Source organism: Heterocephalus glaber, unplaced genomic scaffold (assembly GCF_053883595.1).
Source record: "Heterocephalus glaber isolate CG9 unplaced genomic scaffold, H.glaber_assembly_v1.0 deba00001498, whole genome shotgun sequence".
Classification (NCBI taxonomy): domain Eukaryota; kingdom Metazoa; phylum Chordata; class Mammalia; order Rodentia; family Bathyergidae; genus Heterocephalus; species Heterocephalus glaber.
Genome location: NW_028258321.1, coordinates 6,604,630 through 6,619,109, shown reverse-complemented (window position 1 = coordinate 6,619,109; position 14,480 = coordinate 6,604,630). Strand labels below are relative to the sequence as shown.

The window sequence follows — 14,480 nt, the reverse complement described above, 5'->3', positions numbered from 1 at the left end:
GCTGGTCTCAGGCCAGCAGCTCAGTACACGAGCCTTCCCATGCCCATCCTACCCAGAGGAATGGCTGAATTCCAGGGTCTTGAGGACGTGAAACCCACCTCTGTAGTATTTGGTTCTTGCTACTAATGATATGACTGCCTGAGGCTTGGATCTGCAAAAGCAATGAATGCTAGGGTGAAGGGCACTGGGCTGGCATTTAGCAGAACCTGACTCCAATTTAATGGCACCTCACACTGAGGCCTTTCCAGGATGACTCATTTCAGCTGGACCAATGGGGTACCTAGCAGTACCTAGAGTTTCCATCTTTTTCCAGGTGTCATGATGCCCCTTCCACCATGCCAGGCCGTGGCCCCTCTGTGGTGTCTTTGTGCCTCTGACTATTTCATGCAGGGACACCACGTGCAGAACACTCCCTGCTATGCTCTGCTGTCTGGCAAAGGGGTGCACCTTGCTAAGTTCTTCAGTTTCCTTTTTCCAGACAAGCCTCAGGAAGGAGAACAGCCATGGCCCACACGTCACCAGCAGCACCAGCAATAAGGTGAGGCACTACGAAGCTGCCCACCTGTGTCTTTCTTTAGGTGATCAAGGCTGGGTATCCCCTTTACAGGCAACTGTGCATCGCCAACCAGAAAGAAAAATTGAGACACAGTCTCTACTGTTGACTCTTCTTCCCCTAGAAGTACTGAGTGAGTTTCAAAGCCAAGGGCCAAAGGACTGTGGCACCATGTGAACCAACAGAATCCTCAACGAAGGCTGCCTGCCTCTTCTTCCAAGCCCTCACTCTCTGTCAGAGTACACTCCACATGCAATTACTTCTCAGTAAAGAAAGCTGCATTCCAACAGACTGGTGGTGGACAGTGCCTACCACACACAGCACACAGTCAACCCAGTAACCGCTGGAACAAACATCCTGTTCCCCTAGAAGCCCCACTCCTGACAAACAGCACAATGCACCGTGGTCTCTCTCCCTGTAGGCTCACCTCCCCTCTGAGATCCCAGGGCCGCAACTCACTTCACAGACCTGACTGGTACACTTCATGCAGACGTGGGCTCCTCCTCCCTTAATAAATGGCCACTACAGTAAGCAAAGTTACACAGAATCATGTTGTGCGTTTAATAACACAGCTAAGTCAAATTTCTACACCTGTGCCCCTCATACACTTCCCCGATGACAGAAAGGGGAGAGAAGGGATTAAAACGAAAGGATTTGGGAAGCCCTCCTGACCACACTCACCCACACAAGGGCAGCGCTGCTTGAGACAGGGAAAGGCTGTGCTGAGCACCTTCTTCTCTAGAGCAACAGGAAGTGCCAGCAGAGGGAGAAGGACTGTGTGCTCCTTTCCCTTCCCTTCTCAAACAGGGCAGGGGTCTGCAGATTGCTCTCACCACAGCCCCACTGCTGGCTGGAGAGGCCCTGGAAACTGGAGATCTACGTGCATGCGTGCTCCCAGAATGGTGCAAGTTTATAGCTCCCTGAGTGCACCCAGGCTTCCACATGCTGCCTCCCCACCTCTCCCTGCCTCAGCTCTGTCCTACAAGAGGAGAGACTGCTCCCCAGTCCCTACAGAACCTTTCGGGGCCATGGCTACCCTCCAAGATGCTGCAGAGTGAAAGCCAACAGTGGCCCAGAGGCCTCACCATAGCCTGGACATGGGACAAACCACGGCCTCTGCTGCCACCCCACCCAGCCCGGTACTCATCATCCCTGTACTCAACTTGTCCTCTTTTCTAAAAGAAAATGACAGCCTCTCCACAACCAGAGTCTAGCTGATGGCACTCCATCTAGCCTACACTCACAGTGACACTCCCATCCTATCCCTCATTAAGAAAGATCCTGAGGAAGCCGTCACACAGGGAGTGGGGTGAAAAGGGAATAGGAAAGGAAGAGAGGAAGTGGAAGAGAATGAAGTTAAGAATGCAGCAGCGCCACAAAGCCTTGTTCTGAAGTACTTACTTTATTCAGCCAGAAGTAATTTTAAAATGGCAATAAAACATATCATATATTCTTAAAAATCTGCTTTTCTATATTACTCACAAGAAAGTGCTCAGAATTCAATGTGACCTTAAGAGGTTGTACCTCTAAGACCAATAGAGCTGGACATAGTCCTGCCCCGTTAACTACTCCCAGACAAGGCTTACCTGCCCTGGGCCCACCGTGCCACTTCAGTCTGCCCTCCTTTCACTCATCCAGCAACCCTGGGTGCACCCTCCTCTGCAGGAAGAAGGCCTCATGCATCTTTAAAATAAGATTACTGGCGTCCGAACAAGAAAATGGGTAGGTGGGCATATGGGAGGCAGAGGAAAAGGTCTTTGTCTGACACCTTCCTTCAGGCCCTGCTGGTTTTTTTCTGCACCTTTTAGTATCTGAACATGGCCCTGAGCATGTAACTGGAATTAAGTGTCATCCTCCACAACTGTCTACAAATCAAGAATCCAAGGTCTCAAAAGGAAAGAAAAGGTGCATTTGGACTCAGGACAGAATATCTGCTTTTCCCTAGCCAACAGCACCTCATGTTAAGCTGAGGACTTGAGGCTCCCTACTTCATATTACAGGTGCCTGAACACACACACCGGAAAAGAGGATAAAAGCCCCAGAAGCAAGGTTAAGCTAGATAAACAGATCTGATCAATCACTGCAAACAGAAAGGAGACTGAGAAGAGAGCAGCGCTAGGTCTCCTCGCTGCCCAGGGCCCTTCTACCTCTGCCAGGGAGCACCACGGGGCTGAGAAACCGACAGGTGGATGGAAGCACTTGCCCTTGAGAACACCTGCTGCCCACATCCCCTCAGGAAGAACATGAGGGTCCAGGATCCCAGGACATTCACGATGTGATCATCACATTCAACAGCAATGGTGACAAAGAGAACAAGCACCCACCAAGGACAGGGACACCCAGGGGAAAAGATGAGAAGAGTGCTCTCTACCAAGTCCCTACCTCCAGAGGACTGTACAAGAGCTGTGGTTCCCCAGGGCTCTAGGGAAGCCCAGAGTCCAGGGAACAGGCTTGAGAACAGCGGAAGTCCCTGAGGAAACATTAAGTCAGGAACAAGCGGATTCTGATCAACATAACAGTAGAGCTCTTTTACCTTTTCAGAGTCTTTTCACAGAGTGCATTCTTCCAGGTCCTCTTCACAATGTTCTAGTAAGGTCTATAGAGAAAAGAGTACTTGCACTGAAGAAATGAGGCCAGGAGGAAATAGTCACCTTGGCCACCCTGTGAAAAGAGCAAAGCAGAGCTCATCTCCCAGAATGCTCTGAAGAACAGACCCTGGATTTGGAAGCCAGTGCCTCACAAAGGTGGGGAAATGGATGAGTTCACTGAAAGGTTCAAAGTTACGGACACAGTGAAAAGAAATTGATTTATAAGGAAATGCTACATCAGGTAAAATGAGATTCTAGCTGAGCCCAGTATATTCTTCAGGTAAGAGGAAAAAAACGGGGGCAGAGATAACACCAGACATACATGTCCTAGTCATCCAGTGTAAAGAAAGAATCCCCAAACAAACTTTTTAAAAAGAGCCCAAGACAGGGCCGGGGATTTAGCTCAGTGGTGCCGCCGTCTGCCTCGCAAGCACAAGGTCCTGAGTTCGATCCCCGGTACCAAAAAAAAAAAAAGAGCCTAAGATGGTCTGTGGATTGGAGAAGAAGCCATCTCAAATAACACAGGTCAGGAGCTAAACAGCTCATCAACTATAAGCAAAAGAATTGTCCAGGGCCAAGAAAATACATCAAGAAGTCAAGAAGACTCCTAAAGACTGTGAGAGGACCACAGGGCCTGCGTCTCCACCAAAAACAAGACACAGCAAGAACTTCGCAGAAGGTTTACACAGAGCAGAAGACTGTAGCTGTTAGCTGCTAGAAGTGACAGCAGTCACACTGCAGTAGTGACATTAGAGAGCTAAGTCCTTCCCTGAAGCCAGTCTCCAAGTTGTGGCCCAAAATCAAAACTTAAGATCAGAGTTTATTGTGATCTCAAGTGCTCTTAATGATGACAGCAGACGCTGTTCTTAACCTCCTGACTGACAGCACCTGCAACAGGTGCTGTGTTCTCTTCTGTCAGGGGTGGCCTGACATTCCAGAGGAAGGGATAGGTGGGGAGGGGGACATGGACCATCTCCAGTTCTGAAGAGCTTCTGTCTACCACTGGCCCCTCCACCACCAGTCTCCAGAAGTCACCAGAAGTTCACAGGCAACCACTAAGACAAAGTAACCAGCACACCTGTCACCTCCCACACCCTGTCCCATCTTCCTTCAGTCTTTATAGGTACTAGCCACATACACCAAACCTGTCCACTATGCTGTAAGAGGGGCAGTTATCAGAGAGAAACTGAGGAGGAGACAAAGCTCAATGGCTCCATTTTCCACCCTCTGCTCCCACACACGTAGCCTCTCCACTCCCTGCTGGTCTTTCCTAGGATTGCTAGAATGATTTGTTCTGAACGACAGGTTTATAGGTTAGCCGACACCTCTGCTCTGTGGAATTTTAATTAACTTCTCCCATCATCAATATGCTAAGGAATGGGGTCTCCATTCTTGGGTCACCAATGTGTTTCAGGTCCTGCTATATCAGCCGTCAAATTGAAGAATTAATGATGTGGCTAATCGGTTCTAATTCTTAGGAAGAAAAAAATTTGAAAAGGAGTTGTGGAAGGGACCAGGAGGAGGGGTACAGGCTCCATGAGGTGAGGAGAAAGAGGCTAAAGGAGACTGAGCAAAGGGAAGACCAACTTGCTCATAAAACAAGCGAATGATTTAACCCAGCACTGGACGGCAGTGGCCTGACAGCTTGCCCATCTCCCTTTGAGTGGGATGAGGGGCGACAGCAGTGGGCAGACTAGCGATATCACGACAGAACAGTACAGGAGACAGTCTGTGCACCCTCTGTGTGCACAGACTGAGGGGCCTGGCTATGTTTCAAAGAGCCTAGAAAGCAGAAGTCAGGATACAAAGCTCCTGTGCTCATATTTCTCTAGGTAAACCTACAGAAATAACAACCAGGCCCAAAGATAGGATAAAGCCATCATCCAAAATGCTGCAGATCTGCTGCAACTGTCAATGTTTCTACTCTTCCACATACATGTATTTGGATACAGACACAAGCCCCTCTTGGCAACTGCAGCCTGTAATGGATACTCCACAGGACATCTTCCAGGGGAAGAAAGCAGAGATGTGGGTAGTGAGAGCAGGTTAGTGCTACTGCACCTCCCCAGAGATGCTGGCAGGCCTCTGTTTTGAAGCAACCCCAGAGGGCATCCAGTCCAAAAAGGACACCCCTATTAATAAGCTGGACTCAATTATAAGAGCTGGACTCTTACAAACCAGTTTGGTTTCTTTTTCTTAACATTTCTGAGGTTAGGTGCTTAGGAAATCAACTTCTAGAAAGTTATCCCAACCCCATGCATATATGAAAAGACCTTAAGTCTCTTGGAGAATTAAAAAATCTCCAAGATAGTGGCTCAAAGAAACCTAGAATATGCAGGTGGAAGATTTTCTAGCTCATCTGACCTAGTAAAACAAAAGCATTTCAGAAAGTCCCTATTTACAAACATTCAAGCTGTGAACTTTCACAGTTACAAACGGACCTCGCATTATAAACACTCGTAAATGCAAACACATTGTGGAAGTAGCTCATGGGTCTGCCAGACAGTGTAGCAGTTGTGCTGTGTGCTCACTGTACAGTGCCCAATCAGACACCAAGATGTCTGGGAGCAAGAGGAAAAGCAGTGGTGATGCGGAGGGGACTGCTAGGAAGCTCAGAGCAACATACATTGTATATTTGTGTCAAGACTCACTATATCAGGCTTACAAATGAATATGACTTATGAACATTCTCCTGGAACAAAACTCTTTCACAAGTCAGGGACCTACTGTACATGGACAAATCACATCCAAAAATGTCTTCCTTACCTGAGTAACGGGCTGATAGCAATGGACCAGACTCGGTCTTCCGTCTGGATGGTGTGTAAGCACTGCCCCAGCCGGCCTGAGGCCAAAGGCCATACCTGGAAACAAAGAAGGAAATGCTCTCAATGGCATTGCCTGGGATTAGGGGAAAAGAAAGATGTACCACATGGGTGACTACCCTAGGGAAATGAGGTAATAGAGAATTCTCTTTGTTGTGCACACACAGAGCTCAGGCATCAGCAGAGGGACCTCTGCAGCTTCGGGCTCACCTACACTCAGATAGACCCTAGCTCCCAGTCCTAACTACTCTCTGACTTCCTTCCACCAAAGGCAATCATGTACCAGCCAATTTCACACCAGAGAATCAGAAATTTCACACTCCTCACCTGAGACTTGACTAACAAGGGGTGGGTAAATGGAGCTTGCCTCTCTCAGCAACTTCCCCAAGTTTGTGGCTCTTCCTTTCTCCTATTTCTTCCCAAGATTTTACTTTGTGCAAGCAGGGAGGGAGGAAGATTGAGGTATAGTATGGGAGTACAGGGGTAATCAGAAGACTAAAAAGAAAGCTGCAAGGGAAGGAGAGAATGGAAGAAAAGGAAGAGGCTTCAGAGCAGCAAAGAGATGTGTTGTTTGTTTGTTCCTATTGCCCAGGACCCAGTGCTATTCATGTCAACAGGGAATTTAGCACCTAGTGTCACCAAAAGTAGCAGAAAAGCTTAACTCTTTTAAGCTTCCATATCTCCTACAGGTTAAAAATATTGCTCGGAGCACATTATCTGGACCCTATCAGTCAGGAATGTACATTAGCAGCCACTCTGGGCTTAACTCTAATCAACACTCACAGAGCCCTCTCAGCAGTTAGTGCATTTAGAAATCTCCCATTAAGCACTGGTCTCCCCTTCACCTCACCCTACTCCAGATGACACACGAGGCACATAAGCCTCTAACCAAACAGAAAGAAAACCTGAAATGCACAGGGCTGTCCCCAGACAGCAGCCAAGAGGGGTCCCAAGGCAGCCAGATGGATCAGTGACCTCTCAAGGTCCCTGCAGGGCTATAAGAGGAACACGGTGGATACAGGCAGGACCTTAGATGGAAGAACTTTAAAGAAACATTCCTCCAGTTTAAGGAGTAGGTGACGGAGCAGGGGTGGTCATGCCTTCTTGGGTCACATGGTCTCTCTTCCCTATGATAGGAAAAAGGGTTTCGTGAGTGTGAGTGTATATGTGTGTGTGTGTGTGTGTGTGTGTCTGAGAGAAAGAGAGACTGTGTGTGTGTGTGTGTTGGGGTGATTATTTGACTATCTGTGTAACTTTTCCAGGGAAAGAAAATAATTTAAAGAGAAGGTCCTGAACAAGGAGAGGCAGAAAGCAAAGGTAAACTCTGCATTTCTCTTCTGGAATGCCAAGATTCCAGTTTACTCTGGGTTTTATAGTCAGCCTCTTTGTTAGTAACTTCCTGTACTTCTGATTTCCTCCTTTAGATTGCTCAGTTTGGAAGGGAGCTTTCCCTTGTCCCTGATAGGAACTCCTTGGGAGGCAGGCTTTGCCTGCAGGGGAGTGGGGCTGTAAGGAATATGATTTACAAACTGTCTAGGGACAGTGTGAATTCACTAGTGCCCTCTATGGAGAGGACTGGTAGATTCCTAGATTCTGCAAACCACAGAGCAAGGTTCCTGGTGTCTTGCAGTAGCTCAGGAAGCACATTGCCAATTGCAAGTAAGACTTGGAAAAGCAACCCTCAAAGCCTGCACCACCAGCACTACATACTCCAGCAGCACGAGTGTCCTTGAATGTGAGGGACAAGAAGTGACACAGTGCAGTGGGCATATCTTTACCATTCAATAGTGAAATTCATAACAGTCTCACTTTGGAAAATAAGTATACAGTGGGGATGGATATTTATATAGCCCTTTACAAAAAAAAGATTGGGGGTAGCAAGACCCTTAAAATGACCAAAGCTTTTAATTCAGAATTCTAATGCTAAGAACCCATGCTAAGAAAATAATCCTAAAACAATGAAAAATCTAAATAGTAAAATATTCCCTGTAGCCTGCAGTTGCAGAAAAAGCATGTACAGGCTTTGGGATCCAACCAATCTGGACTATTACTTATTAGCTCTGATCTTTGGGATGCTTCATAATTTGACAAGAAATGGCCTCAATTTTTTGTCATTTGATTGGCTTGGGAGCAGTGAAGGGGATTAGGAAAGACACTTCTGCATGTGTCTGGTCATCCAGGGTGACCCTGGGAACTAATCTGAATGTGTACTGAATCCCCTGAAGCCATGAGTCAAATTAAACCTCTTTTTTTTTTTTTTGGTACTGGAGATCAAACTCAGAACCTTGCACTTGCGAGGCAAGCAAAGGCACCACTGAGCTAAATCCCTGGCCTGCTTTTTTTTTTTTTTGAGACAGGGTCTTACTGTATAGTTTAGGCTGGCCTTGAGCTCACTGTGTGGCCCAGGCTGGCCTCAAACTTGTGGTAATTCTCCTGCCTCAGCTTCCCAAGTGCTGGGATTGATTATAGGCATGCGCCACAATGCCCTGCACCCCTCCTCTTTTAAGAGCTGTGGGTGTTGAGTATTGTGTTCCAGCAACGAGAAAGCTAATACAGTATTTCAGTGTAAGCCGACCCTGCCAAAGTGCAGAGAAGCAATACAAACTAAGTCACAGTAAATCTGAAACTGGGACTGGGGAGATGGCAAGGAAGAAGGATATTTCTGGGACAGTGCCTGGCTCAGAAGTTTCACAAAGGGAATGTTTTGCTCCTTTCATCCCATAAAAACAAACCTCTCTTTCCTAAAAGACAGTACATATTTGGAAAACTTCAAAAAAAACAGACAATAGAGGTTTATGTCTATAACATTACTTGTAAGATCTGCTGTAGGCTTAGGTGCATTAGAAGTCTACAAAGGGGCCAGGGATTTAGCTCAGTGGTTTTGCCACCTGCCTCACAAGTGCAAGGTCCTGAGTTCGATCCCCAGTACCAAAATAACCCCCAAAAAACCCAAAAAAGAAGTCTACAGAAACAGCTGTAGAACTGATGTCACTGAAAAGAAATGGAGAATCAGTTATAAAAGACAAATTGTGAGCAATGTGGAAATGGGCCAAGAAATGGAAGGTGGTAGATACGTGGACAATAGCAGAAAGGAAGGAGACCCAAGCTGCATCCAGAATACCAGAAAAAAATGAGCCAGCCAGCAGGTCACAAGGAGCTCCCCACCAGCTGGTCCTCTCTTAGGAGGTGAGGAAGAACAGAGAAAGGAATTCTGCCAAAACCTAAAAGAAATCCTCAAAAGGAAGATGGTGGACTGGGGTACAATTTCTAAAAGTAGGAAGATCTATTTTATTTTATTTTTGGCACTGGGGATCGAACTCAGGACCTTGCACTTTCCAGGCAGTCGCCGGAACCACTGAACTAAATCCCCAGCCCTATCTATTTTATTTTTTTAAAAAAAATCCAAGCTATTAAATAGAGCTGAATCAATACTTACGTATGAAATAAACCCAATATCCCAGGAAAAGTTGCTATCATTCTTCAATTGTAAGCAGTCCATGCCCTCAAATTGCTACATGTAGTTAAAAGCTTAGTTTATGCTGTTCTAGGTGCCAGAACAGAGGACAGGATAGAAGAAAAAGAGGTCACTAACAAGGAGGAACCAAGGAAAGCCAGAAGCCATGACAGGAAGATACGAGAATGACATGGGAATCTGTAGGTCACATATGCCACAAGAAGTTTCTATACAAATTTCCTTTTGAGCCACTGGGCAAGTTAAGGCTAGTATCTTGGCAGGGCATGTTATAAAAGCGGTGACCAATCGGAACCTGAAGCACTGGGGAGGGGAAGGAGAAGCAAACGACAGGAAATTCAGTTTCCATGTTGGTCTGAAAGACTAGCTGGAGATGTCCCAGGCTTCCTGTGCTGGTGTGCGTCCTCTGACTCAGTACAACATCTACGATGGAAAACAGCAAAGGCAGAAGCTTCCACAAAAGGAAGGGACCCTGTTTAGCCCTTTTTACATAAATTAGCAATAGGAAGGAGTAATCACTAGAGGGCACATGAAGCCAGAAAAGTTCCTGAATCTCCTGGGCCCTCTCCCTGTATTTCTGAGGGGCCTGTTTGCTGATACTAGCAAGTATTTTGCTGCTGCTAGCTCTCTGAAGCCTGTAGATGCTGGGAAATGGAAAGCAAGACATGGCCGGTCCTCCCACACCATCAACTAAATTATCAGCAAAGTCCCTATGGCAGCCCCAAAGGGCCAGGCTCATGTCCTACTAGGGCTGTTGGACACAAGCATGGAGAATTCCTCTGTCTCATGAGTGGAAGCCTACTTGTCCCAGATGTGGGTGAGCTGAGTCCACAAAGCAAGACTCATGCTATTTATCAGCCTCATTCTTTTATGCCTTAGTGGACGTCTGCAGGCCTGGCACTGTGGCAGTGATGCAACAAATAACACCTTTCTCCCCTCTACTCACTAACCACATCACTCTCCAGAGAAGCAGTAAAAACAAATTTTAATTATCAGTCTAATTGCTTATAAATAAGGTGGTGAAAAATTAACCTCCCTAAAGAGACAGCAGCAAAAGGTGGGAGATTTTAAAATAAAATATTGGGGTCAGAACTCAAACCCACAAATTTGAGGAAACTCAGCCCAGGGAGGAAAAGCTGGCCAGCCCTCTGTTTTTGAGTTCACGCCACATTTCAAGTGAGTGGCAGGCTTCCCAGCTACTGTCCACTCCTTTCCCGGTCCAGCCGGCAGGGATGAAGCCTGGCATGGCAAGCTGCATGCCAGAGGCACATAAGTGAGCTTTTTTATTGTGTCATTTCTCCCCTGCCCCCACCAAGGTTCTGAGCCATTCCTGGGGTACAAGGCCCTCTCTACACTCTCTCACCCTACTCCCCACAGAGAGCAGGGAACAACAGTCTGTAAGGGGGAGACCATCTCACCTTGGCGGTCCTGTCCCTGGAGCCACTCACAATGATGCCCCCTTTGCAGTCCACACAGTTCACCTCCTGTTCATGAGCCGAGTACTTGACAGCAAAGTTGCTGTGTATCTTATGAACACCAATCTTCCCATCTCTAGGAGAGAAATAAGGAGCCCACCCCCCAAGAGCCAATTACTCTCTCTGTAGGAAGAGAACAAATGTACAGAAACAGCCCAGGTCTCCAAGAATGCCCAAATATGCAAAGCACTAGACAAGTGCTGAGCTTCTAGATACCTCTACTTCTTCAGCACACTTAGGACTGAACAAAGCTGAGATAAAATAAACTTCTCCCTGAGGGTATCAAAATCAGCTTCACTTTGCATTAAAGGTTCTTTCGGGGTTCCTTTTCCAGCTAACCCTATGAACTACTTTGGGTAACTCTCTGCTTTAAACAGAAAAATTAATTTTAAAAACACCGTTTCTTCTAGTCTCCCTCCTCATCCCTTTGGGGTTGAGACAGGAAACTCAGAGGCAGACATGAGGTTTCTGAAGAGGGAGGAAGAAGAAACCTTCAGTACTTACCCTCCTGCACTGATAATATGTGAGCTGGCCAGCACGAAGTGACAAACATCCTCATCATGCCCAGCAAAGACTCCCAAAGGCCGACGGTTCAGGCTGGCACCATCAGGACGGAACTGGTAGGCCAGGATGAAATTAGCCTGGGATATGTACAGAGAATCATCCTCTAATTGCATCCACGGCATCTGACTGCAGAGACAGAAAAGGAAATGTAAGGCTGACTCCAAGCTTTAAAACAGCTGACCAACCTCCAGTCTAGCAAGGCTAACGTGCAAGGCTCCTGTCTACAGGAGTAGTCCCTGCCTTCTAGGTTGCCTACTCTCAGCCTACTCTCAGCCTACTCTCAGCTGCCCTCAGAAAGCCTGCATGACTGACCTTTGTGGTGACATAATCTTCTTCAAACTTTCTGAAAGAGAGTCAGAACCATAAGACCAACTAAATATCTTTTAATTGGAGAATGCTTAATATTTGAATTACTGGCTTACACTTCAAGATAGGCAGAATTTACAAAATTAAATGGTTGATAGCCAGGCATCATGGCACACGGCTGTAATCCCAGCACTCTGGGAGGCCAAGGCAGGAAGATCACAGGTTCAAGTCCACCCAGGGCAACTTAGCAACTTAGTGAGACACCATCTCAAAATAAAAAAATTTGAAAAGTTCTGTGATGTAGCTCAGTGGGAAGGCCTTCAATTTAATTCCCAGTACTGCAAAGAAAGAAAAGAAATTAAATAGCTAAGGAGTAGGGAGGGTCAAAAAGAAATCTAGTCAAGTGAAATTATTTTCGTTTAATCTTCAAACCAGGTAAGGTAACTTTCTTTTGTTCTGTACCCTTAGACACAGATCAGTCAGAATCTACTCGGAAACAGTGATGGACAATGGAGAATAGTGTGCCCAGGGAAGCCCAATTCCTTAGTCATACGAGAGCAAAGGGACCATTTAAAGTGAAAGAAGTAAGGCCCCTTCAGGAAGGTATGGCAATATATTGATGAGATGCCTTGGTCCTCCCAGAGATACCTGCATTTCTGTACTGGAGGTTAAGTGTGACAATGGAAAAACAACTTCAGGGAAGTCTGCTGTAGTTCAGGGGCCACAGAGAAAACCAGCTGCCATCCAACTGGTAAGAGAAACCTACAAATGGTTGAAGATTTCCCCTCCAACCTGCAGGAGAAGAAAGGTTAGAAGCCACAGGCCAGTCCCAAGGGACAAGGTGAGCCTTTAGAAAGAAGGCGGTAGGAGGCCATGCTTTCTGACAGGACCACACGCCCCTTCTCAAGGTGGACAACCCACCTGTCTCCCCCACCCGGGGTCCTGGAGCTGCCTGGACCCAAGAAAGGAGAGAAGCGGCTGACTCATCCCCATCTACAGACACCACCTCCCACTGCCAAGCCTGTCTGAGCAAACTGGGCTGTTCTTCCCCAAGCTCCTTAAAACAGGCATCATGGGAATGTGGAAAAGTTCTGCAAATTGACTTGACAGGCCATTAAATGCAGCTTGGACCTGGTAATAACTGAGTTTCTGCCCATGAGACCGTTAGGTGCATGTGCATGGGTGACTGAGAACATGTACAAATGTGTACAGATGTTTGCACTCTCGCTCATTATACACATTCCTCAACATTCTGTCCATAAGTGTGTGGCACACTCAAACTGGTAGCAAATAGGCATTGGAATTCGTGTGTTTAGAGCCATCTGGTAAACAGTCATTTGCCTAGAACAAGAAAGAAAGCCGGTTCATACCAGGTGAACAATGGAGAATCCCAGGGCAGGCTGGTGACTGTTCTGTGTGTTTACTTGCCAAACTGCTTGAAACTGACCCCAAAAGACATCAAGGACAAAAGCTTGATAGAGAAATAAACTCTACTCTCTGATATTAAACAGCACAAGTGGGAAGCAGAGGATAAAGCCCTTCATCATAAAAATCTATCCTCTTCCATGGCTTCTCTGCTATCACCACCACCACACAATTCACAGCAGCTGATGCCAGTGAAACCAGTGGACACTGGACACAAGCAAGAGAGAAAGGCTCAGCACATGCAGCTCAGCAGATGCCTCTATCAAGCAGCACAAGACTATGTCACTCCTGGAGTGGGGACTCATGAAGTTCTCTACCCACTGCAACCGAGAAGCACATTTTGGATGGGGAGTCAAATGTCTTTGAAACAATTGAGCATTGATGAAGCATAAAATTTGTGGCATTAGCAGTGCCACAGCCATTGTCTTAGTCACTTCTCTCATCACTAGGACAAAATACCCAATATCTACAACTAAAAGGAGAGGCTTATTTTGGCTCACAGTTTAGTCCATAGTCAGCTGGCTCCTAGGCAGTACGATATGGCAGAGGAGCACGGCAGAGCAAACGCTGCTCACTCATGGTGGCAGGAAGCAAGATGTAAAGGGAGAGCAGGGAAGAGAGACAGACCTTTCAAGCCACACCCCCTGACCCACCTCCTCCAACCAGACCCCACCTCCTAATTAACAGCACGTCAGCTACGCTGCCCCATAACCCAGTCACCTCCCAAATACATGTGGCTTTGGGGCACCTAAACCATAACAGCAACAGCCATCATCTCCATTTTCTGCACTTTGTCTACGTCCTACCTGTATAACATATATCCAAATGGTTAAATCCTATTTCCTCTTTTAACAAAGTAGAGGAGATGGGGCTGGGAATCTAGCTCAGTGACAAGAGTGCTCACTTGCCTAGCATGCACAAGACCCTCAGTCTAATCTCTAGCACACCGTACACACACATGTAGAAGAGAGAGCTAAAGGAAGTTGAGTGAATTACTAACTCCCTAGAGCAGAAGATCTGAAGAAAAATAATTATAAACAACATAGATTAGAACACTGGCTTAATTTATATCTTTTACCTATGAGTGCAGGAAATTATAAGTTTTTATTTTCTTCTCTATATTTTTACAATTTTTCAAATTTCTATAATAAACTTTTTAATAATCATGAATATATATAATTTTAAAGTATGCTTCTTATAACTTCCCTTTTAAATGTGAAAACAAGCTGTCCCTCTGATGCCTCCTCTGTGGCATTTCATGACTGACCAGCAACA

General features: G+C 46.4%; 1 protein-coding gene across 3 annotated transcripts in view; it reads right to left on the bottom strand.

Annotated features, from left to right (window-relative positions):
• Fbxw4 (F-box and WD repeat domain containing 4) overlaps positions 1 to 14,480 on the bottom strand; it is a 76,155-nt gene that overhangs the window by 42,492 nt on the left and 19,183 nt on the right. For 2 of the 3 annotated variants that reach the window (XM_087185820.1, XM_087185818.1), the window contains exons 3-5: positions 11,415 to 11,596; positions 10,854 to 10,986; positions 5,908 to 6,002 (exon numbers count right to left, since the gene is read on the bottom strand). In XM_087185820.1, coding sequence (XP_087041946.1) covers positions 5,908 to 6,002; positions 10,854 to 10,986; positions 11,415 to 11,596 — 410 coding nt within the window. Of the gene's footprint in view, positions 1 to 5,907; positions 6,003 to 10,853; positions 10,987 to 11,414; positions 11,601 to 14,480 lie in introns of all 3 variants that reach the window. The other variant, XM_087185819.1, reaches the window with a different exon arrangement.